At 49.3% G+C, this 24,129-nt stretch overlaps 1 protein-coding gene across 1 annotated transcript in view; it reads right to left on the bottom strand.

The window, feature by feature from the left end:
• LOC119441521 (mitochondrial intermediate peptidase) overlaps positions 1-24,129 on the bottom strand; it is a 495,739-nt gene that overhangs the window by 2,312 nt on the left and 469,298 nt on the right. The window contains exons 12-14 of the mRNA XM_037706135.2: positions 23,090-23,224; positions 18,120-18,341; positions 2,553-2,786 (exon numbers count right to left, since the gene is read on the bottom strand). Coding sequence (XP_037562063.1) covers positions 2,553-2,786; positions 18,120-18,341; positions 23,090-23,224 — 591 coding nt within the window. The remainder of the gene's footprint in view (positions 1-2,552; positions 2,787-18,119; positions 18,342-23,089; positions 23,225-24,129) is intronic.

The raw sequence follows: 24,129 nt of genomic DNA, 5'->3' as shown, positions 1-24,129 counted from the left end.
TACGGGTGCACCACCTCAAAGTTTGCACTTTGTCGCCCAACCAGGAACTATTTCCCTGCCAAGATAGCAAAGAAGTACCAGAAACCCAGGCTCTGTGCCCACTGGCTACAACAAAATCACAGAAAGGACTCGTGAAAACAGTCTGCCATTCCTTGTAATGTATATTTTAACAGAAGGTTCTAAAGGGAACAATCTAACACAGGTGCAATTCATGCAGTCACTTACTGCCAAAAGGAAATAAAGTTAAAGGTGACATGAAGTTTTACACAAGATGGTATTTCACAGTGTTTATGCCATTTTTGGATTGAGTGTTTGCAATGAGCAATGAGCAGGTACTCAAAAGCAAGTACTCGAAGAGCAAGTACTCAAATAGCTGAAAATAGATTTGCATTGAATCGGCACTAAATTGTAACTTTGGTCGCTGACACCCGCTGAAGCAGCGCTGGCTAGGCCTAAAGCCAAGGCAGGTGTGGCAATGGGAGGCAAACTGCTGCGGAGCGTATGCCGCTCATCGGTGATCGGGCCCGAGATCATGCACACGAGTTAGAGTGAGAGCTGCAGAAGCAGTGAGTGCGTCTACAAATTGTGCATTTGCTGGAGGGAATGGATTAAGCTTGTGTGCTTAGGGAAACCACAACCTAATCTGCTGGTATTTCGCAGTCAAGGTCGCATTTTGCAACGATGCACAACGGGCAAATGCAAAACGTTCCTGCGGCCTTGCCCATCATGAAATTACAAGTAGACTGAAGCACAATAGTGAGCAAAAGCCTGCAAATGAATTTTGTGTGCTGTAGGTATATTATAAATATTTTGTACTTTCACTTTTCAAGAAAATATCTGAGTAACAGCACTTTGAAAATAAACAGATTCCAGAGTTTAATCTGTTTCCTTCCTTGCAAGTAAAGAACCTTTTCCTTTTTTTCAGATTCGTCAACGTCCGGCACGTGTGTCAAGGCTTTAGGCAAATTGCATAACTATTGAAACTCTTCAGTTCAAAATTATTTGACACTAATAACTATTCACATCGACTTCACTTCGAACCAAAAGATTGATGTTCGCACAAGCCTACTCAAAAGTTCGGTACTTAGTCAGGCAGAATCTGATAAATAAATGTTTGGAGAAGTCGTCAAAAGTAACACTGCTTTGCACAACACTGCCCCTGAACACAAAGCTTCTATTTCACAGCACAAACTGGCAGATATTAAATGTGACACATGACAACATTCACATGTAAAAGCTAAATTAGCACCTGGAGACTACCATCTTATTTTTCAACTCTGTAAACACATTTTGATGCATAATAAATGCACCCCCCAACTTTGCATTGGATTTCTGGGGAAAAAAAGTGCGTTCATTACGCAAGTATATACGGTAATTCACATTAGCAGTGTAGGTGAGGGCAGGGGCACGATCGGAGATCCTTGTTCGGAGCGCACGTTCAGTTTCGCCACGCACGGTTGACCTAGGCCACGCCCGACGAAATTGAATGCGCGCTCCGAACAACGAGCTCGATTGCGCCCCAGCAGTGCACTGCACGTAACTTTTTCCGCCAAACACGTGGAAAGTACACATGCATTTCTTCGCGAGAGGTTCCCTTTTGGTTTTGTTTCTGACGATATGTCGCAACGTTCCGGTGGTAGTCGAAACATGCAGCGACTGTTTGACAATCTCTTGGTGTTTCGGCGGTGTAAAGCGAAAATCGGCACCGTTTCATTACCGCGGTGCCTGTTGCCGCGTGGAACCGAACCCTTGCTAGTTTTGTGCATTGCACAGCCTACAAAGCTCACGCCGTCAGTGCTGGGTCGCTTGCTGTACCGTACAAGCGAGTTTCCCGTGGAGTATTCGTACCCGCTCCGCTCGTGACCGCGTGCACAGATATGGCGAGGATCTTGTTTAGTCAACGTGGCAATGGTGAACTGCTTTCGTTACTGCAAGCAACGCGCACTCTGCGAGATTTTACTGCATATACAACACGCCGCACTGCAACCAGCAGCGAAAATATTCTTCGGCGCCCACCACCAAACACGCCAACGTCTCGTCTGGGCACTCCAGTTTGAATCTTGTCTGCGCTACTGGTACTGTAATGGCATGTCAAGCTGCAACGCGGCTTTATTTTGCGCTAAAACTAGCGTAACCGAGAAATTTTGCAGCTGGTCAGGAGTTTTGGCGCAGCGTGGCACAATTTCAACGTATATCGCGGTTTTGGAGCAGCTCAGCGCAAAAATATGAAATTGTATCAAAATGGCGCAATTGGCGCAGCTGTTCAACGACAAGGGACATTGTTTATGATAAATCAAAACAAAACGAACCTCCTAAATCGCGGGATAAAATCTCCGCTAGCGCTCCAGTCATGCCGAAATGATGTCACGTGACCCCACTTTCGATGCACAAATGAAAGCAGCACTGGCACTCTCAATGGTGGCCCTCGCACTCAATATTAGCTGCAATCGATGACTAAGTTTAAACTGGGTGTTCCCTTTAAGTGTGGACTGCACTGTACATTTAGAGAAGAGCTGCTGCAGCTCCTTTCAGCACCTGCAGTAAGCACTCACCGTGTTGGGCACGTAAGGAACTCCGTAGTGCAGCCCCTGCAGCTCAGCCAGGACCTCTGTAGTGCTCTTGCCCAGAGGGTGATGCGCATGGTATCGCTGATCAAGCAACGCGTAGAACACCTGCAGCTGCGTCTCACTGGCTGCAAAGTGGTAGCGCATCTGCCGCAGAGACAATGCCATGTTGTAGGGCATGGGTTCGCCCGTCTGATAGTGGCGGGCAAACGTTGACACCACCTGCATCAGCCCGCAGCAGAGAACACCAGGGCAACCCGTGCTTCAATGTGGCATCATCAAGCAGAAATGCTGCAAGCTGATTCGACAGCATGACTTCCTGGATCTTTCTTGATCAAAGCTGAATGCACAAAATGAAAGCATTCTGCATCCACTCCCTCTGGCAGAAGTGTTTTGCACCATGCACCCAGAATTTAGCCTGTTGTTTCAAGAGCAAAAGTGACAATGCTGAGACAAGTCTGCCTAACAGAACAAACTGGCAGAGTTTGGCTAGACCAGCCAGTTGGTTTAGTCGTAGTGCATGTTGGGCGAGTTGGTCGTACATTGTTAAGCAAGGTGCTGAACGATACAAACATGGACGAGAAGAGCACAAGGAAAGGCACAGACGCGTCCTTGTGCACTTCTCGTCCATGTTTGTATTGCACAGCACCTTGCTTAACGGTTTAGTTGTAATTCATTCTATGCAGTGTAGTGCAAACAGAGCACACGGAACAGACAGAAGAGAAGACACAATGATGTGTCTGTTGCTCATACATCTCACATGTTTTCTATCTTTATGCTACACTGTGCTATACCCATGGAATGAAATGCGACAGGGCAACTTTGAAGTAGAACACCCCATAAATGCAATTACTGTATTTACTTGCGTAATAAATCCACTCGTATAATGAACACACCCCCAACTTTAGTCGTCAGAATTTTGATCTGTGTGACTGTTTTGACCGTGTATCTCCTACTGTTATTGCAATAGCAATCATATGGACACTCTAGGCGCATTTTTACCGTCGGCACCGTCGATCGCGGGTCTATCTCTCGCGTTCGAGGAAGAAAAGCGGGGAGGAAAACGCGCCGTATTCTGTCGCGTGCATGGCACCGGGGGGAGGGAAGGGAGAGGGGCAGCACAGCAACTGTGCATTGCGCAGCCGTGCGCGCCCTATCTTGAAAGCGATCTGCATCGGGGGCCGAGTCTAGGTGCAACGGCGGCTTATACCTTTGTGCATGCTCCGTTCTCGCCTCTCAGTTTGTGCTGAAGCGATACACAGCATGAAGGTCACTTCGCTCGCTATTGCTTCTGCGCTTGTTCACACCAACATTTAGACAGCGAGTGTCCGCGGTCATCGAGTGTGATATGTTCATGCTTGCCTGTGCAAGACACCATGTGTGTTAATCTACATAGTTATCGAATGTTTGCAAGTTTATACGGCCAATAACACTACTATCCTCACTTTGTATAGCTGCTTATGCATTTGCTATTGCAATCGATGGTTGGTCTTTCGAGCAAGGAGGAGGAAACAACTTTATTTTGTTAATTTGGCTTAGTGAGGGTTGGCTACCAGGTGATGCCTTGCAGCCACCTCCTCGGCTCTTTTGATGGCCCGAAGTTGAACCTCCAGGTTCGGGTTCATAAGTATCGCTTCCCACGCTTCAGGCGAGGGAGCGGCCAGGAGATCTGGTGGGGGGGCATCTCCTCTGCAGTCCCAGAGAATATGATTTAAGGACGCTATGGACCCACATAATGAGCAGTGTGGGTCTGTCAAGTCAGGGTAAAAGTGTGCATATATTTGTGGGCAGGGAAAGGAGTGCGTTTGGAGTCGGCACCAGGCGACTTCTTGTCTCTTGGTGAGCTTGGGATGAGGTGGGGGTTTTGTCCGTCTTGCGAGGCGGTAGTATTAGGCAATATCATGAGCAAAAATGCAACTGTTTTAGAAATGGCTGCGGAAAAACAATTGCTCAAAATTTTACCCTGCATAATGAACGCACCCCGCAACTTATCGCATATTTTTCGGGAAAAAAAGTGCGTTCACTATGTTAGTAAATACGGTACTCGAGAGGGCAATGTCATGCCGCTATGAATCTCGTTACTAAAGATGACGTGGACTCCTATCTAAGTGCACGAGCCAAAATTATGCCGACATCACCCAAACTCGAGATGGTGGAAACAAAAGTAAGGGAATTAATTAGCCCTCAATTGACACATTTCATTCCGTGAGTATAGTACACGCAGACACGACTGCTAATTGTGCCTATGGACTGAGTGGAACCTAGTTTAATTGCACCAAATCATGTCATGAGCAGCTAGTATTCAGTGCTGCTACATTCATAATTAGATGCTGCTAAGCCAAGTCCTACTCAGACCTACAGGGCACCACCCCCTCGACACCTCATACACTCAGGTTACTATGTAGGTAAGTTGGTACATGCACATGGCTTAAGTGTGAGTATATACCGTAAAATAATGTAGAAGTGCCCAGTTTTGCACCCAGCACCCAGTATTAACATTTCCAAAACTTTGTAATTCTGAAAATTATATGTTAAGCACCCATCCATCCACTCCAAGTATGATGCCCTGCAGCCTGCAGACGTCTACTGCAATAAGTTGTTTAAGGACTCTCTCCGCATGTCATGGGCTGAGTTCAGGAGGAAGGGAGAGAAGACTCCTAAAGGGAACCTATGGAAGCCTTCACACCAAGACGTGCTTAACTTTGTGTCGACGGCTTGGGCTGCTTTGTCTGAGGAGATGGTCGCGCGGTCTTTTAAGGGGTGTGGGATCAGTGTTGCGTTGGACGCCAGCAAGAACGGGCACTTGCATAACCAACTTGCTGGCACCGGAGAGCCCGCGGTCTGTTCTAGTTGCGTGAGTGTCATTGACGAATGCCTTGACCTCCTATTATGCACCGACTCGGAAGAGTCGTTTGCTGGGTTCAATGACGACGAGTAGGCTTTAGTGTAGCCTATCATCTACCATTTGAAAATAAACATGCTTTCTTCAATTCCGTAGCTACCGTAGCGCTGCCTCAAAGTTTTTCGTTGGCCGCCATCTTGGTTTTTACTGCTTCGACTGGACAAGTGCCCATATCTAGACTAGCACAATTTGCAGTGAAAGTGGGGTGGATGCTTCCGCGGTATTTTACAATAAGTACAAGGTCTGCACGCCTACGTGGCTGTGCGGTCGGCGGTCCAGCTCTACTAGGTGTATGTTCTCTTTTCTTTCACAAGCGTTACACTTGTGCTGCTGGGTATGTGAAGCTAAGTATGTGCCACACTTCAATTAACCCTGTGGCATGTCTTTCTTCTTCTGGCACGGCCCTGGTCAGCCACGTAAGCTGGTGCGAAGATAGGCTAGAAGGAAGAGGAATAGACGGCGGGTGGATCGGCCGTTGGGTCTCTCGCAGCCAGTGAAATAAAGTCGCAAAGTTTTGAACTTTGCTTAGCAGTACACAACCTCTTAGATGTCAATTTGTGGCATGTGCCACAAATGTATGTGCTGCACTTCAATCAATGTCTTTTACGCCGACTTCGGTTGCCACCTAAGGGTAGCTGGATATGTGCAGCTTTTCAACGAACCTCTTTGAAGCAAACTTCGGTCACTGGGTATGTGCCGCTCATCAATGACAAAAATAAACATTTAAATATCTCTGATACTGGGCGGAGTCGACCTGCATCATATATACAGTAGAACCTAATTCATACGGTATTTTGTCAAAAAAAAGAAAAAAAATGTACCAACTGGGAAAACATACGACCCAAAGTCACAGAAAAATTTTACAGACCCAATTGTAGTTGACATCTATGTAATATGAAGCGTTGCACAATTCGTTGCAGCACGAGTCGCTAACATGTGCCCAGGCGGCCCGAAACACACGTTGTCATTTTTCCCGTCGTCATTTTTGTGGCTTTGGCAGCTTACGTTTGCACTCCTCCAATTTGGCCTGGGTCTGCAGCTTCTTCGAGCAAGGCGTTCTGACAGCAAGTTTTGACATGCCCACTTGGCGCAAATCGTTGCAGCATGAGATTCCAACGCGTGTCGAGCTGGTGTGGCCCAAGTGACCCGAGATTGCGGCAAACAGTTTTGTTTTAACTAGGTACACGCATCGGCCGCGTGCCTAAAAAACTGCGTAGTCACCATCCATGATCGCATCGATAGCAACTGCGGCTACGTCCGCAGTTGTTACAGCGAACAGTAGTTTTGTTCTGACTTTGTTTGTTGGCCACGTGCCTTCAGCACCGCAATGTCGCCGTTCATAATCGCATCAATAGCGGTCGCGGTTTTCACCACAGCGGTTGCCGCAAACAGTTGTTTTGCTTTGACTCGGTACAAAGCTATCGAGGATGAAGAGCACCGGCTGCATCGCGATGGATAGACTATCTGCTGGCAAAAACATAATCGGGATGTGCGCGCGGTAGTGCGAAGCGTGTCGCAAATGACGGCACGCGCTGCGGCTGTGCTGCAAAGGAAGGCGCGAGGCCTCGATCGCCTCTGCGAAAGCCAATGAGTCACGAGATGAAGAGAATTTCAACTTGCACTCTGCTTTTGTGCAAAATAGCAAGATTATTTGCTCATTCATTCACTAAATAAAAGCATGTTTACGTAGTAAGCATTCGGCTTATTGTTTTATGGATACCCTCAATAATTTGACATTCGGTTAATTCAGACATTTCTTTCGGTCCCGTGAAATCCGAATTAACGAGGTTTTACTGTACCGGAATAGGAAACTGAGTGTGCCCCAGCGCTTTCATGTGAGACAAGGGGGGGGGGGGGGGGGAGTAATGCGAGGAAGCTGCTGCAGTGGGCAGTTACTGTTCTCACTTGTGCGCACTTCGCACCTTTTCTTCTTTACATGAGATCTAGCGGCTGGAAAAAGTATCATATGATCGCAGTTTGCCGATGTACTGAACGTTGGTGCCGAAAGAGTGTATGAGCCAGGAACATATGTCACCGTAAAAAAGAAGTGTAATTGTATTGGGTCATTTTTTTGTGTTCTCGATCGCAAACATTGGCGCTGGGAAATTGTACGTAAAGGGATCATATCAACAAAGCTGCTGCCATGTAACGGTCATCTGGGCCCTGTAAAGCCGTTTTCATGGCTTTTAGCCCAGCGGGCCTTCCAGCTTATTGTCTGGTAAATAAAGTTGAATTTGAATTTGAAAAGTTCTACTGCAGGGGTTCTCAAGCATGTTCGTTCCGGGGAACCCTGCTAAGCCCCATGAAGCGCCAAGGAAACCCCCCCGAAATGTCCTAATTAAACTAATGTCGAATTATCCAGAGTATCAAGAAAATAAATGAATGCTTACTACTTCAACACGCTTTTATTTACTGAATGCATCAACAAACCTTGTTTCTATTTTGCACAAAAGCAGTGAGGAAGCTGAAATTCTTGTCATCTCATGACTGATTAAGGGCTAGCAGCGACGAAGACCTTGCAACATCCTTCACAGCGCGGCCACGGCGCGCGTCTTATCAGCAGACACGCTTTTCACTATCGCGCGCACATCTGGTTATTTTTTCACTAGGGAGCTGGTCACCAACAAATTGTCCGTCCATCGCGATGTAGCCAGTGCTCTTAATCTTTGACTTTTTTGCACTGAGTCAAAGCGCAACTACTGCTTGCCGCAACCGCTGCTGACGAAACCGCGGCCGTTATCGATGCGATCATGGACGGCGACCTTGCGGTTCAGAAGGCAGGCGGCCGACGCACGCACCAAGTCAAAACGAAACTACCATTTGCTGCAAGAAGTTTGGACGAATCCGCAGTCACTATCGACACGATCATGGATGGCGAATACGCAGTTATGAAGGCATGCAGCCGACGCGTGCACCAAGTCAAAACGAAACTACTGTTTGCCGCAACCACTGCGAACGAAACTGGTGGCTGTCGACGCGATCACAGATGGCGATTACGCACTTATGGAAGCACGCGGCTAGCCGCCAATGCGGTGTTACGCGCGGCGATTAACGCAGCAATAAGGGCTTTAAGGGCACAAATAAGCACAAAGCATTCCGGCGTATCTGTCAGTCACATAGTATCGCGTACGATTGCCGCCGAGGACCATGGCGATGTGGACTGCGCCGCTTCGTTTTTGGACGCTAGCGCCGTTTTTGCTCTTTCGCGGCATTTATTTTTTTATTCCTCCATCAGTGCGCACACTATCGGCACCTACCCTATCGACAAACGGGAGAAATGCGCATGTTGGTAAGTTACGGCCTCCGAGATTCAAGTGCGCAAGCTTAGGCGCGGTGCCCGTTTTCGAAGGTTGGGTGGCACAAGTTGCTTGCGGATTTATTGCGCAGTTCACGCACTGCCGTTACGTGCTGTGATGTGCTTTTTGACGCTCGGGCATGGGTAATGGAAGTTCTGTGGATCGAGCATACCTCTTGTTTGCCGTTTTAGCCACTTAATTGGCGAGTGCGGGACCACGGAAAATTTATCAGTGGCTCACGGAACCCCGAGCAGGGGCCTGCAGAACCCCAGGGTTCCGCGAAACCCACTTTGAGAACCCATGCTCTACTGTATTCAGGCAATCTGGTTTTAATATATGTTCGCACACTATGTGAATATATATTCACGCGGCGACGCTGGTTTGCACAGCATGTCTGGAGGGGAACATGAGAGAGCCCAGTTGCATGCACTCCTCATACAGGACGCGTTTCACCGGTTACAATATGATGTGTCAATAAGATGTTTCAATGTTAATTGCAACAATGTTGATATTCATTGCAAGATGGGTTCTGCCAGATTTTCCTTTTGGCTGGCACATGCATTGCTGCAATCGCGGCTTCACAGAGGCAATCCCAATTGTTTGACACATCACCTGCATTTCTTTTCGGTTGTACTTGTAGGCACAAGTTTGCTTTCTCGAGCGAGCGAAGCAAGTGTAGCAGCACCAGCAATGCGCAGAACTGTTGTCGACGCCGTCCGCGTTTTCCCTGCGTTCGCACCGAACGCGCACGGCGTCCGTGACTGTATTCAAGCAGATGAGAACAGGACACTGAAGGCATCTTTGAGGGCACAACCCGACACGGTCAGCTGGACAGTTTCCCTGCATCTTGTTTTTCTTAGCCTTAGGACAACGTTAAAGCAGGACATCAAGAGTACACCTGCTGATCTAGTCTATGGTTCGTCACTCCGCCTTCCCGGAGAACTCTTCGACCCCACATCACCTTCGCCTTGTCCTGATCCGTCCGAGTACGTGGTGCAGTTGGACTCCACTCTGAGCAATTTTTGTGTCCCGCATCCTCGCCCACAACACCGTGATTCGCCCTACATCCCTCCTGGCTTGGAGACGGCAACACATGTGTTGGTCTGTCACGGCGCAGCCCGCAAGCCTTTGCAGCGCCCTTATGATGGCCCTTATCGCATCATCGAGCGCAATGACAAGTTCTATACGCTTGATTTGCACAGGCGCCTCAACACCGTCTCTATTGACCGCCTAAAAGCAGCCATCGTTGAAGACCCACTGCCCCATACAATTTCAGACCTAACCTCCCCTCTCATCTCCGTCGCCGCTACTTTCGTTGCATCCACTGACCCCTTCCACGGCTACAACCAGCAAGCGTTGTTCCGTATCGTTAGACTTCCGACTTTCACTGGGCCTCTTCACTAGCCGGGCGCCCATGTAGCAGCACCAGCAACACACAGAACTGTTTTCGACGCCGTCCGCATTTTGCCCGCGTTCGCACCGAATGCGCGCGGCATTCGTGACTGTTGTGGCGGCGGCTCGGAGGTTTTCGACCAGATCAGAACTGGACACTCGTCGAGCAGCGTCGGAAGTCTTTGCAACCTTCTTGCCTTGCAACATTTCTATATAAATAAGTTTATGTTTGTAGATGTGTGCTTACTCGTGCTTAAGCAACTTCTTCACGTGCAACACATGCATGCTACATCTACACAAGCAAACAGCATGCAAAGGCAAGGCAGGGCAAGGCAGGAGAATGACCACTTGGAAGTGTGGGCGTTTATTACGCACATCTTCCTCATCTGTATGTTATCATCATCATCCTCGCACTTTTACCTATCCTCCTCTTCGCCTATATATGTGTTCATCATCATCGCCTGTGTGCTGCGCTGGTTCGCTGACGAGCTCCCGGGCCTAATAAACGTCGTTCCAACCGAGACGTCACAAGTGGTGGAGTGTGCTCTTCGGTCCTACGTCCTCTGGCGTCCGGTCTGCCTCCTGGAGCTTCGTTCAGGTCGCCGCTTGCGCCCACCGTCAGCTAGCATGCCGCAGGACGTGCAGCCTGGCGCCCCTATTGCCACCATTACGACATCGCAAGTGCCTCCTTCCTTTATCATCAACAGCGCCCAGCGTGACCCCCATCTCTTCGCTGGTCTTCGCGGAGAGGATGTCGAAGACTGGCTGGACGATTATGAGCGAGTCAGTTCCGCCAATCACTGGGATGATGTTAATAAACTACGACATGTCTCCTTCTATCTGTCTGGCGTGGCGAAGACGTGGTTCTTTAACCACGAGCCCGAATTGACCGACTGGACTCTCTTCAAGCACCAGCTTCGTGAAGTGTTCGGCACACCGGCTGTTCGGTCCACTTTCGCCAAGAAAAGCCTCGATGCTCGCAAACAACACCTGGGCGAGTCGTACACCTCCTACATCGAGGACGTCCTTGCACTCTGCCGACGTGTGAATTCTTCAATGTCGGAGTCGGACAGGGTACGCCACATTCTCAAAGGCATTGGAACTCTTGCCTTCAATGCACTCGCCACTAAGAATCCGGCTACCGTCGCTGACGTCGTAATCACTTGTCAGCGCCTCGATGAGCTCGAGTCTGTCTGCCTACAGCCCGACATTGACGATGCCCATTCTACGGGGGACCATGACCTACGTACACTGATACGCACGCTCATACGCGAAGAGTTACAATCGATGGGGTTAATCTCACCTTCGACGTATCCCAGCCAACCTTTTGGTGCGTCATTGCGTGACGTTATCAGGGAAGAACTGGCGTCCTTGACCTGCGCTGTGCCAGCACAAGCTCCTGTCCCTCATGCATTACCAACTACCGCACGACCGACATACGCGCAAGTTGCTGCCAAGCCTGTCTGCCACGTCACTTCTCCGTTGCCGCTACCAACTTACACGTCGGTTGCTACTGCGCCCACGGTTCACTTCCCGTCATCACCGCCAGAGCCTTCATCGGCCCATCTGACCTCCCTGTCACACGGTACACCGAACACCCCCTACTACCCCCCTTGGCATCCGTCTCGTCCTACGTGCTATTATTGTGGCTATCGCGGCCACATATCACGCGTTTGCCGCAAGCGCCAGCAAGACGAGCGTCGGGGCTACGATATGTGTGAGCGCGATTTTTACAGTGGGGCCTCTTACCAAGGGCGGCGTTACTCTTCACCTTCGCAGCGCTCTCCATCTCCGCCTGCATCACCTGATGCACGAGGCGCTTACAGTTTGGCCAGACGCCGTTCTCCATCACCCTACCGCCGCTCATCGTCACCACTTAGGCCTGCCTCCCTTACCTCTACCGTTCGCGCGGAAAACTAAGCGATGCAGTTTCCGGAGGAAAAACTGCATACACACACAAGACTGAATTCCTCCAGCACGCCCATCCAATATGATTCGTGTGTACGTTGAAGGGGTGCCCGTGGATGCTTTAGTGCATGGGTTCTCAAAGTGGGTTCCGCGGAACCTACGCGGAACCCCTGCTCGGGGTTCCGCGAGCCACTGATAAATTTTCCGTGGTCCCGCTCCCGACAAGTGTCTAAAACGGCGAACACGAGGTGCGCTTGATCCCAAGAACCTCCATTACCCATGCCCGAGTATCAAAAAGCACATCACAGTGCGTAACAGCAACGCGCGAACTGCGCAATAAATACGCAAGCAGCTTGTAGCCACCCAACCTCTGAGAACGGGCAGCGCGCCTAAGCTTTCGCATTTGAATCTCGGAGGCCGTAACTTACCACCATGCGCCTTTCTCCTATTTGTAGATAGGGTAGGTGCTGATAGCGTGCGCACTGACCTATACGTTGAAGGAAAAAAAAAAAAAAATGCGGAGCACCGCAAATGCGCGCCGCAGAAGAGCAAGAACGGCGTAGCGTCCAACCGAAACGAAGCGACGCAGTCCGCATCGCCGTGGTCCTCAGCGGCAACCGTACGCGGCACGTGACTGACAGCAACGCCGAAGCGCTTCGTGCCTAATTGTGCCTTTAAAGCCTTTATTCTTGGGTGTATCGCCGCGCGTAACACCGCGTTGGCGGCTAGCTGCGTGCCTCCGTAAGTGCGTAGTCGCTATCTCTGATCGCGTCGATAACCACTGCAGTTTCGTCCGCAGCGGTTGCGGCAAATAGTAGTTTCGTTTTCACTCGATGCGCGCGTCGGCTGCGTGTCTTCACAACTGCGTAGTCGCCTCCCATGGCAGCGTCGATAGCGACCGCAGTTTCGTCCGCACTTGCAGCGAAAGGTAGTTTCGTTTTGACTTGGTGCGTGCGTCAGCCGCCGTGCCTTCTGAACCGCAAGATCGCCGTCCATGATCGCGTCGATAGCGGCCGCGGTTTCGTCGATAGCGGTTGCGGCAAGCAGTAGTTTCGCTTTTACTCAGTGCAAAGCTGTCAAAGATAAAAAGCACCGCCTACATCGCGATGGACGGACAATTTGTTGGCGAGCAGCTGAGTGGCGAAAAAATAATCGGGATGTGCGCCCGTTGGTGCAAAGCGCGTCTCAGATGAAAACGCGCGCCGCGAAGAATGTCGCGAAGCCTTCGCCGCTGCTAGCGCTAATCAGTCATGAGATGAAGAGAATTTCAGCTTCCGCACTGGTCTTGTGCTAAATAGAAACAAGATTTGACGATTCATTGAGTAAATAAAAGCGTGTTGACGTAGTGCAGCATTTGTTTGTTTTCTTGATACCCTCGATAATTCGGTTAAATCGGAGGGGGGGGGGGGTGTTTCTTGGCACTTTATGGAGCTTAGCAGGGTTCCCTGGGATGAACGTACCTGAGAACCCCTGCTTTAGTGGATACTGGTGCGGCTTTGTCGGTTATGAATGTTCATTTGTGTTCCCGTCTGAAGAAAGTTATGACGCCTTACGATGGTCCCACGCTGGTTGCAGCCGAAGGGGAACACTATTCGACCTGCTGCCTTCTGTACTGCGCGTGTACTTATCGATGACATTCTCCATCACATACAGTTTGCTGTGCTATACCCGTGCTCTCACCAGCTGATTTTGGGATGGGATTTTCTATCTTCTGCCTCTGCTGCCATTTGTTGTGGGCAGCGTGTGATACACCTTACCGACACCGAACACTTGCTTGGCGAAGAAACCCACACGCCACTTCACCTGACCGCTGCGGAAGATACGGAACTATTCCCAGGACAAATCCAACTAGTTACTCTCCTATCCGACGACATTGACCATGGTGACGTCTTGGTGTTCCCTTCTTCACGTTGCCTTACTAAAGGCATAACATTTACAGCAGGAGTTGTTCGATTCCACAATGAATCTGCACTGGTCACTGCCACGAACGCAACTCCAGAAAAAATCCTCCTTCCGCAAGGCACAACCGTTGCATCCGTCGCCGATCTGGAGCCTGTCTGCGTCTTGCCACTTACACCAGTCTCTTCTGGGGACCCATCTTCTGGTGATTCTTCTTCGGCCGCCGCCCTTACAGCAGTCATCAGCACTGACTTGAAACTCGCGCAGACACAACAGCTGCTGGCTTTGTTGAAAAAGCACACCAATTCTTTCGACGTGTATTCGTCAACGTTGGGCCAAACAACCGTTGCAGAGCAGCGCATTCTGACAGACAAAACATCTATCGTACGGCGCCGCCCATACCGTGTGTCTCTAGCCGAGCGGAAAATCATCGAAGACAACGTCGCCGACATGCTGGAACGCAAGGTAATTCGCCCCTCGGCTAGTTCTTGGTCGTCTCCTGTTGTCTTGGTCCGCAAAAAAGATGGCTCCGTGCGCTTTTGCGTCGATTACCGGGCGCTCAACAAGATAACTCGAAAAGACGTCTACCCTATGCCGCGCATTGATGACGCCCTTGATTCCCTCCAAGGTGCGGAATACTTTTCCAGCCTGGATCTGCGTTCCGGCTATTGGCAAATCCCCATGCACGAAGACGATAAAGAAAAAACGGCGTTCGCAACCCCCGATGGACTGTACGAGTTCAACGTAATGCCTTTTGGGCTCTGCAACGCGCCTGCGACTTTTGAGCGCATGATTGACACCGTGTTGCGTGGCCTGAAGTGGAAGACCTGCCTGTGTTATCTGGACGACATTGTCATTTTTTCATCAACATTTAATCAGCACCTACAACACATGGATGAAGTTTTGACGTGCCTCGCCCGCGCTGGTCTTCAGCTGAACACCAAGAAATGCCGTTTCGCCAGCAAAGCCATTAAGATCCTGGGTCATGTCGTGAGCAGGGATGGCATTCAGCCGGACCCTGACAAGACTGCTGCAGTTCTTCGCTTTCCTCATCCTGACAGACCCAAAGACTTGCGCAGTTTCCTTGGCCTCGCCTCTTATTTCCGTCGCTTTATCCAGAACTTTGCCTCCATCGCAGCTCCATTACACAAGCTACTAGCTTCCGGTGTACCCTTTCTGTGGTCCCAGGAATGCGAATTGGCGTTTGCACGCTTGAAGGACGCCCTCACCTCTGCACCTGTGCTATGCCATTTTGATGAGGCCGCACCGACTCTCCTACACACAGACGCTAGCGGCCGCGGTATAGGTGCTGTTCTTCTGCAACGCGACAACTCTTCGAGAGAGAGTCATTGCATACGCCAGCCGTGTACTCAGCGCTTCCGAAAAGAACTATACGATCACTGAGCAAGAGTGCCTGGCTATTGTTTGGTCGATACAGAAGTTTCGCCCTTATCTCCACGGCCGCCATTTTAACATCGTTACGGACCACCACGCTTTATGCTGGCTTTCCACGCTCAAGAACTTGTCTGGAACGCCTGGGTCGCTGGATTTTACGCCTCCAAGAGTATGATTTCGAAATCATATACAAGTCCGGGAAGATACACCAAGACGCCAACGCTCTTTCTCGCTGCCCGCTTCCTACGGCCCTGCTCGACGCCTCTGCAATCGCTTCGCACATCACCAGTTCGACCGACACTGCTACGGTTTCCTCCCTGGCCTCTATGTACCAACTGCCTTTCGACGATGATCAGCCACTCGCCTCTCGTCAGCTGGCTGACCCGTACTGTCAACGCTTCATTGATCACCTCTCTGGGGCTTCTCGTCCACCTAACGCGCGCCTCCGTCGCCAGCTCGCGCACTTTAAGCTGGACGATGGCGTGCTGTATCGCCGTATTTACCATCCTGACGGGCAACGCTGGGTGCCAGTTCTACCACGCTCTCTCCGACTTCGTGTCCTCAACGCCTTTCATGATGATTTGACAGCTGGCCACCTTGGGTTCCATAAAACCTATGACCGCATTCGAAGTCGTTTCTATTGGCCTGGCCTTTCTGCTAGCGTCGCCAGATACGTCGGTTCCTGCTCTCCCTGCCAGCGTCGCAAGCTCCCAACATCTGCTCCTGTCGGCCAATTACAGCCGCTTCCGTGCCCTGCAGCTCCGTTCGAGGTTGTTGGGATCGACCTTTACGGGCCCCTTCCAGTCACTACTGCTGGCAATCGATGGATAGTGACTGCCGTCGACCATCTGACGCGCTACGCTGAGACAGCTTCTGTGCTTACTGGCTGTGCTTCGGAAGTTGCTCACTTCGTTCTTGAAGCCATTATTCTACGCCATGGTGCTCCTCGTGTACTGCTCAGTGACCGTGGAAAGGCGTTCCTTTCCCAACTGCTAAACGAAGTTCTTCGAGCCTCCGGCACAGCCCACAAGACAGCTTCTAGCTATCACCCCCAGACTAACGGCCTGACCGAGCGGTTTCATCGCACCCTTGCCGACATGATCGCCGCTTATATTAAACCAGACCACAAAAACTGGGATGTTCTTTTACCATTCGTCACTTTCGCCTATAACACGGCCGTGCAGCGCACAACTGGCTACTCGCCATTTTACCTCGTTTATGGACGCTCCCCTACTTTCTTTCTGGACGTTTCATTCTTCAACTCCAAGGCTAATACATCTCTATCATCGTGCGAAGAGTACATTTCCCGACTCGACCACTGTCGCCAGCTTGCTCGCCTGAACACAGAGGCCAGACAACAAGACCGGAAAAATATTTACGACGAATGCCATCGCGTTGTATCTTTTCGACCTGGTGATGAGGTCCTGCTCCCGACTCCTGTTCGCACCCCTGGTTTATGCGAAAAATTCCAGCCACGGTTTATCGGGCCGTACATAGTCCTTGGACAGACTTCGCCTGTCAACTATCGCGTTACTCCTCTTGACGCCCCCACAGACCGCCGTTGCCGCAATACCGAGGTTGTCCACGTCTCCCGCATGAAGCCCTTCACGCGGCGTGCCTCGACACCTTGACGGTCGGCCAGGATGGCCGCTTTCACGTCGGGGGGAAATTAGTGTGGGCGTTTATTACGCAAATCTTCCTCATCTGTATGTTATCATCATCATCCTCGCACTTTTACCTATCCTCCTCTTCGCCTATATATGTGTTCATCATCATCGCCTGTGTGCTGCGCTGGTTCGCTGACGAGCTCCCGGGCCTAATAAACGTCGTTCCAACCGAGACGTCACAGAAGTAACTGTTTATTGAGTGAACTTGTGCTTTCGACCAACGCACGACTCAGGAGCAGCGAAACCAACACGATCAGCTGGTGGTTGTTGAATTTGTTCATGTGACTATTATTCTGTCCCTTATTCATTGGTGCTTTGTTGTACATTCTAGGTTACCTTGAAATAACAAAGGTAAGAGCCGTGTGGAGATCGCTTTCAAGATACGGTGCGCGCGACAGCCCGTAGCTACGCAAAGTACAAGTACGCGGTTTGTGGCAGAGTAGAAGCTGCACCCCCTCCCTCCCACGCTGCCTTCCAGCTTTCATTCTTTTGCGTGGGAGTTCCCCTTGCGCTCAATCAAAAGATATGCATTTGGTGCCGCAGCTAAACGTTGCCTCCCCTCCCTCCCTCCAATCCTCCCATGGCCTTTCGCATGACGAAAGACGCCGCGTTTGCTCTCCGCCATGTGTTCGCTCTCCGTGAAAGCGCGCATCCGTCGCATGCTTTCACTCGCACATTTCAGTTTCACAAGCACATTTCACTCGTTGATTAGAATTGGGTGCATCATTGCACTTTTTAGACAACTTGAATTTCGGTATTTGTAACGCGAGGATTAACTTCAGGTAGCAAAAATCTGGAAAGAAACTCGCGTTACAATCGAGTAAATAGGGCAAGTTCAAAAACATACTACAAAAGCCCATGCACTTCATGCGATGGGCCTCTTTTTTCTACGTGGTACAACATTCAAAAAGCATAAACACTGACATCGCAAGCACATCTTCAGCAACAAAATAAGTTTGATAGTGCAGATCACATTTAATGTGATAAAACGAACGTGTCAAAATGGTATTTGTGCAAACAGGTTGCCTGTTCATGACAGTCAAATGGAACTAAGCTGCCCGCTCAGCGAAGTTTCAGTAGGTCCACAGCGTCTTACCCTTGGGTCAGAGGAGAAGTACTCCATGAGGATGGAGGGCACTTCGGCCAGGTCAGTGGCACAGCGAGTACCCGTGACATGCTGATAGCGGGTGCGTGCCAGCATCGAGTGCATGGCATGGCCCATCTCGTGGAACAGGTTGTCCAGGGATGATGGGCTAAGCAGAGGGGGCGACCCCCACGGTGCACTGGCGAGGTTCAGCATCAGCACCACCACTGGAAGCTGGGAGGCAGCGAACAAAAATGACACAAATGGGACAGTGTAAAAGTGGCTTGGTGTAGGATGTACATTGGAGCACAATGACAGGCGATAACCATAAGGCAGTGTTTGTGACTGCAAGATAGTTAAAGAGACTCTAAAGAGAAATACTAAGTCAGCTTAGACTGATGAAGTATTCTTTCAAAACTCAATTGCCACCCATATGGTGCAAGATATTTTATTACAAGTGAAGAAAATAAGGTCGAGCTTTTCTAAGCAGCAATAAGTCAACGTGACGTCATGAATTTTAAACTTGTTCTCTGATATTTTGGATGTTAAGGCGTAGGCAAGGCTTTTGAAACTTGCTGTACTTCATGTTAGGTTCCTTTAGAATGCAACGTAGTCATTCTGAGCAATTAATTAAACCCGAGTTAATGTTGCCAAAGCCCACGACATCACGGTCAGCTTGTGGGAGAATTTCATGATGGCATGCCACCTGTTTTTCGTTTATTGTGTGTTTGCTAGCTAAGCAAGCCTCCTCTGAATTTTCCTACGCTTTCCTTTGGAAAAGATGGCGGTGAGCCTCATGAGTGCCATGCAGTTGTGTGCACTTGGCCGTGCTGCTGGCATTTATTTTTTTTGTAGATTTAGGCGGCTCTGAAATTAGCATTGCTCTGAGTTTTGAGTCCCTGTCAGCTTATCCATTTGCCATATTTAATATTTCGATGTTGTTTGAGCTGGGGAACGGGGGGGAGGTCTAAAGTTAGGATACTACCATCAAGACTCATCGCTGGTGTCGACCGACTGGACCTACAGACAAGAATCAGGGAGGGCTACCAATCAGCTGACCACCATGAAAAGACTAAAATCGAAGAGGTTCACATGACAGGCACAGAACATCATGATTATTCACGTGGCACGTGCACTACTAGATAACAGCACAGTGACATAGCATCAGCTTGACTCAATCTACGAGCGGCTTGAGGATTAAACACAAGCTCGAGAGACACATCACCAAAAGAGCGTTCGAGGTGGAGTACACAAATGTGATAGAGCATGAGGACAATGCGACCCATACCTAGGCCGAAATACCAAGCATGTGAAACCAGATTGTTTCATTGTCTATGGGTGTCTGGGACACACTGGCTGTCAGAGAACATTTATAAAGGCCCAGAGCAAAGTTGCAATAAGAGTTATCATTTCACTATATCAGAAGCAAAATTTACAGATGTAGTTTAACTTGCTATTCCAGTGCCCCTATCGGAGCCGATTCGGAGATGCTGCTATAAAGGATTAGTGCAAAATGCACACCAGAACATAAAAATGTGCCTTGGCTGCTCATTATATGTTGTGGGGATTCAACACGCTATTAGAACGTACAGCCCTAGCGACATCACGGCACATAGACAAAATTGAAGAACACATAGCCAGAATTGGGGTCTGCTGGCCATCACTTCAGAGCCGCAACTTCTCTACAAGGTGCAAAGGAACTTAAACACCCTCGCTTACTTTTTTAGCCTAAATAGCGAAGCTGTTTAAACAGCGAAGACGGCATCCCGGCACGTCTGTGCTCGCCGCCCGTACACTGTGCATAGCTTTCACCCCCACTTCCCCTACGACTTTGCCACCAGCTGCGCACTACTGCGCATGCGCTGCGAGTCAGACGTGACGTCACGGCCAACTGTGCATGCCCTCCTTCATTCCGTATGAAAGCCGGTGTGCAGTGGCGGCGCACCAGACGTAGACATGGGGCGCCCAAGGAAGGTTTGCACTGCTGAGGAAGAAGGCGCTTACCAAGAATCACAGTGCGCTGCTAAGCGAGACTGCCAGCATTGACATCGATTGGACCCAGCACGGTTAGCCGAAGAAGCCGTTGCAAAACGACGATGGCGAGCCGGAGACCCCGAGTACGTCCAGCGAAAGAATGTGAGGTAACGGGAGCGAAAGTGTCGGCTCCGAGAAGATCCCGACGTGACAGAAGCCGAGAACAAACGATACCGATAAGCTCCGCTGTGTCGGACCTTGCGCCACTAGTGCAAGCTACCCCGAATTTTTTACTTTGGGGCCTTTGTATTTTCACCAATAAGATTAAACCTCGATATAACGAAGTCAGTAAAATAGGCCACTTGCTTCATTATATTGAAATTCAACTTTTACGCAAATAAGTGTAGTCGCTGATGGATTTTTCCTACACGGAAGGGGCAGCAAAATTTTCCTAGTTATCAGGCATTCGGAAAAACCAAACTTGAATGAGAAAAAAAATTGTTTTGTTGAATTTGAGAGCCGACGACAAAAGCTACGATTTCATGTCGTGTCAACGATATCTTCGCATCGGCAGTATGAACCGAAGCCAGCTACGCTTTCGCGTCCACTCTGCCCCTATGGCTGACAGTGTCACCCGCAGCGGAACGAAGCCATCATGAAAAGCGCCGGCACCGGGGAGCGAATGCTTCGCCTGCCCTCTTGCTTCAACGCGTCTCCGAAACTCGATATTACACAACCTCCAGTACTAAATGCAATGAAGACAGTGCATGTGATGCCATGCCATCTCGGCACGTCCACTCTTTGTACACGTGGTAGATTATGTCTAAAGCAGGGCTGCGCCAACAACCATGCAAAGCCACGGCCTGCGCTAGAAAAAGAGACGCGCGACAAACTGCCCCCCTTCTCTCCCCCATCATGCTCGCTTGGTCGTGTTACTGCAAGCTGTTTCCCCTCCACCCTTTCCCCTTGCTCGAGTGCCCATCAAGCTGCCATCCTCATCGGCTAACTCTTGCCCGCTTTCACTCACACCCAAAGCATACAGCACATGGGGCTCCATAGGATCTTATTGCACCTGGATTTTACACTGATGATGACTCTGCTCCGCTTTGACAGTTGCTCTTGGTCACGCGGCACGCGATTTGAGAGGTGCGTTCGCATGCACCAGCTTGCAATTTCTCATTTAACCATCTGCGTCCACGGAAGTTTCCATTTATTGTCTCGGTATTCCTGCCCAGCAGCAGTGAAATTTCATTATATTGAAATCGTGCATAAACACCGTTATATTGAGGTTGTGTTCTAACACATAGTGTTCTATGGACAAGAAGTTATAAAAAGTTAAATACTTCATTATAGTGAGACTTTCGTTATACTGAAGTTTGTTTTATTGAGGTTTAACTGTACATTCGTGCCAAGAGGCACACAAACGCATCCATCAAAACATAAGCCACCAATGGTAAAGATTCTTGACTGGGAGGAATAAAAATTTTTCGATGGTGTGTCTGTGAAAACAAAAACTGAAGAAAAGAAGGTGCAGCACCCTGCGCATGCCTGGTTTGGCCTTGTAATAAGGGCAGTGCACTTTCTACACTGGGCCCAACCCAGTGCACTTGCAATGATGAGAGAAGGCAAAAGCTTGGAGGACGCTTAAGCTTCGCCTTTAAGAGTAGAACGCGATAGCGTTATCGGGAGCCATTCGCATCGCAGTCGTTCGCATACAGCAAGTAGGCTTCATTCACTGCAACACTGAACGTGGGAAGGCTAGCTTACAAAGACCAAGCTTACACCAATCCCCTTAAAGTCGGCTTCACTTTTAAACTGAAATGCATTGCTGGAAAGACGTTGTTCCAGGGGCAATATAAGTGGTCTTATATTAAAATGTGAAGGCCCTAGCACCTTTTTTAATATTTTATGAATTGTTTGCTATTGCCCCGATGCGCACAGGTCTGGTAGAAATGATGAGTTTCCTCGTAGCAGAATTAGGTTTTCTCGTACATTCAAATTACAATCCGACGCCAATTGGTAAAGTCGTACTTTACCATTTTTCTGACGGATTTCACTGCGAGAAATTCAATTTTTGTTCTCCAAAACATTGCACCACGTGGAGGGCCTGCTGCGGTCGATGTGGTTGGATGATTTTCTCCGCCCCCCACGATCACACGCTGGTTGCCGACGCCGGACTTTCTGCGACACGGGGCCCTAAACGCTATCACACTAAAAGTGTCAGACACAAAGAAACAGCTGCATCCAGAGAGTTACTAATCATTAGGTTTTCGTCACTTAATGTTCCTGTGCTTCAAGTTGTGTATTAATTAGCCCTTACTCTGCAAAGTGTGAGGGCCTCATGGTTAGCTCAGTTGATAGCGCAACTGCCTCAGAATGGCTATAGTACTCTGTTACGTTCACAGACCGGGACTTTAACCACGGAACTTTCTTTCCAAAAAGACCTGTGTAGGTTTCCCTTGCAGATTCATGCTACAAAAAACGGGATAGCATGTTTTCCTTTCACAAACATACAGCTGCTTTAATTAAAAGCGTTGCAAGGTATTTTTCACGTATGTACAATCCTACAGAAATAAAATGTGATGTCTGCAGCACAAGTTTACTCACAGAAGTATGTGGTACCACATGGCCATAAAATGAGACAATCTTTAATATAGCCAGGTCAAACACTACGGTTTACTGATTGATTGTGATGGGCAAACTGAATGGTTGTGGTTGATTGACGGACTGATATCCAGAGGCAATCTTGGACTATGGGATGTCACAATGGAGGGCTATAGTCGAATTTTGACCACTTGTGGTTCTTAATGTGCATCTCAGTCTACGTACATGAATGTTTTTTTTTTTTTGCATTCCGACCTAATCAAAATGCAGCAGCAGTGACTGGGAATTGAACCAGTGATCGTGTGGTCAGCAGCAGAATGACACAACGACGAAACCACAACAAAGGGTAGAAATGCCTTCAAGAGGTTCACGGACCATCATTTGGGGGCCACACTACACCTTACCTGATACGAGCCATCCGGCAGCATGCGTCCACCCTGAATGGTGAAGTGACAGTCCTGGTTGGGCTTTTCTTGGCGCTCAAAGAAGTCGCAGTAGATGTGGCCCAGGAGAGTTCCACCCTCCTCCTCTTTCACTGCCTGGGCACAGCAGCATCGCAAAAGTGAGCGAGAAGATGCACATACTGCATATCCAGATGAGTGCTACGCATAACAGCAGCTTAGGTAAGCTAATGAACTTAACTAAGCCTGTCTGTTGCAGTTACATAGTGAGCTAACAGACTTCAACCCTTGTCAGGGCACCTTCATGCACAGGCAATGTTGTTGCAACAGCAGTTAAAATCTTGAAAATGGGTTTGCTGTGTCCGTCCATCTGCTTGTGTGAGAGAGAGAAAGAAGTTTAATGATGCGAAATGCAGAGAGGTCAGCCTGAGGTAAATTCCTCTAGCCAGCTACTCGGCGTTGCGGGAAGGGGAAGAGGGAAAGAAAGAGGGAAGAAAGAGGCACATGATGGGTGACGATGACGAGAGAAGGAGGATGTAAAACATATGGCAAGCAATTTGGCATGCTCAAAGCCTACAGTCCAGGCACTTTTTAAAAAGTTCAGTAACGCCTGGATGGTCCTTTCTGTTATGCTAAAGATGACAGACAACGGCTGTTGTCATCATTGTTGTGCCGCCATAAGCAACAGGGGTTCGAAATACTGCCCCTGTGGCAACGTACAGTTGGGAGTTGGACCTGCCGAACCACTATGCTATCACATGGATTTGGCTCTTGGTAATTAGGATGGGTTTTGTGTTCCAGACAGACTCCAACAGCCCATAAGGTTTCCTGTACATTCTTCTACAGTGAAGCGCCAACAGTTACAGCTTCACTGTTTCCCTTCTGTCCTTTTTTCACGTTCCAAGCCACATGACAAAGCAAGAATGTACAGCAAGCCGAACATGAACTTGCTGAAGTAGAAATTCTTCTGGAAGCCCATGTGGCTTTATCAGAAAGAAAGCTTTGCTGTTGAAGACAACTTCGTCCTGGTCCGGTGATCAAAC

Source organism: Dermacentor silvarum, chromosome 2 (genome assembly GCF_013339745.2).
Source record: "Dermacentor silvarum isolate Dsil-2018 chromosome 2, BIME_Dsil_1.4, whole genome shotgun sequence".
NCBI lineage: Eukaryota > Metazoa > Arthropoda > Arachnida > Ixodida > Ixodidae > Dermacentor > Dermacentor silvarum.
This window is presented reverse-complemented; position numbering and strand designations above follow the sequence as displayed.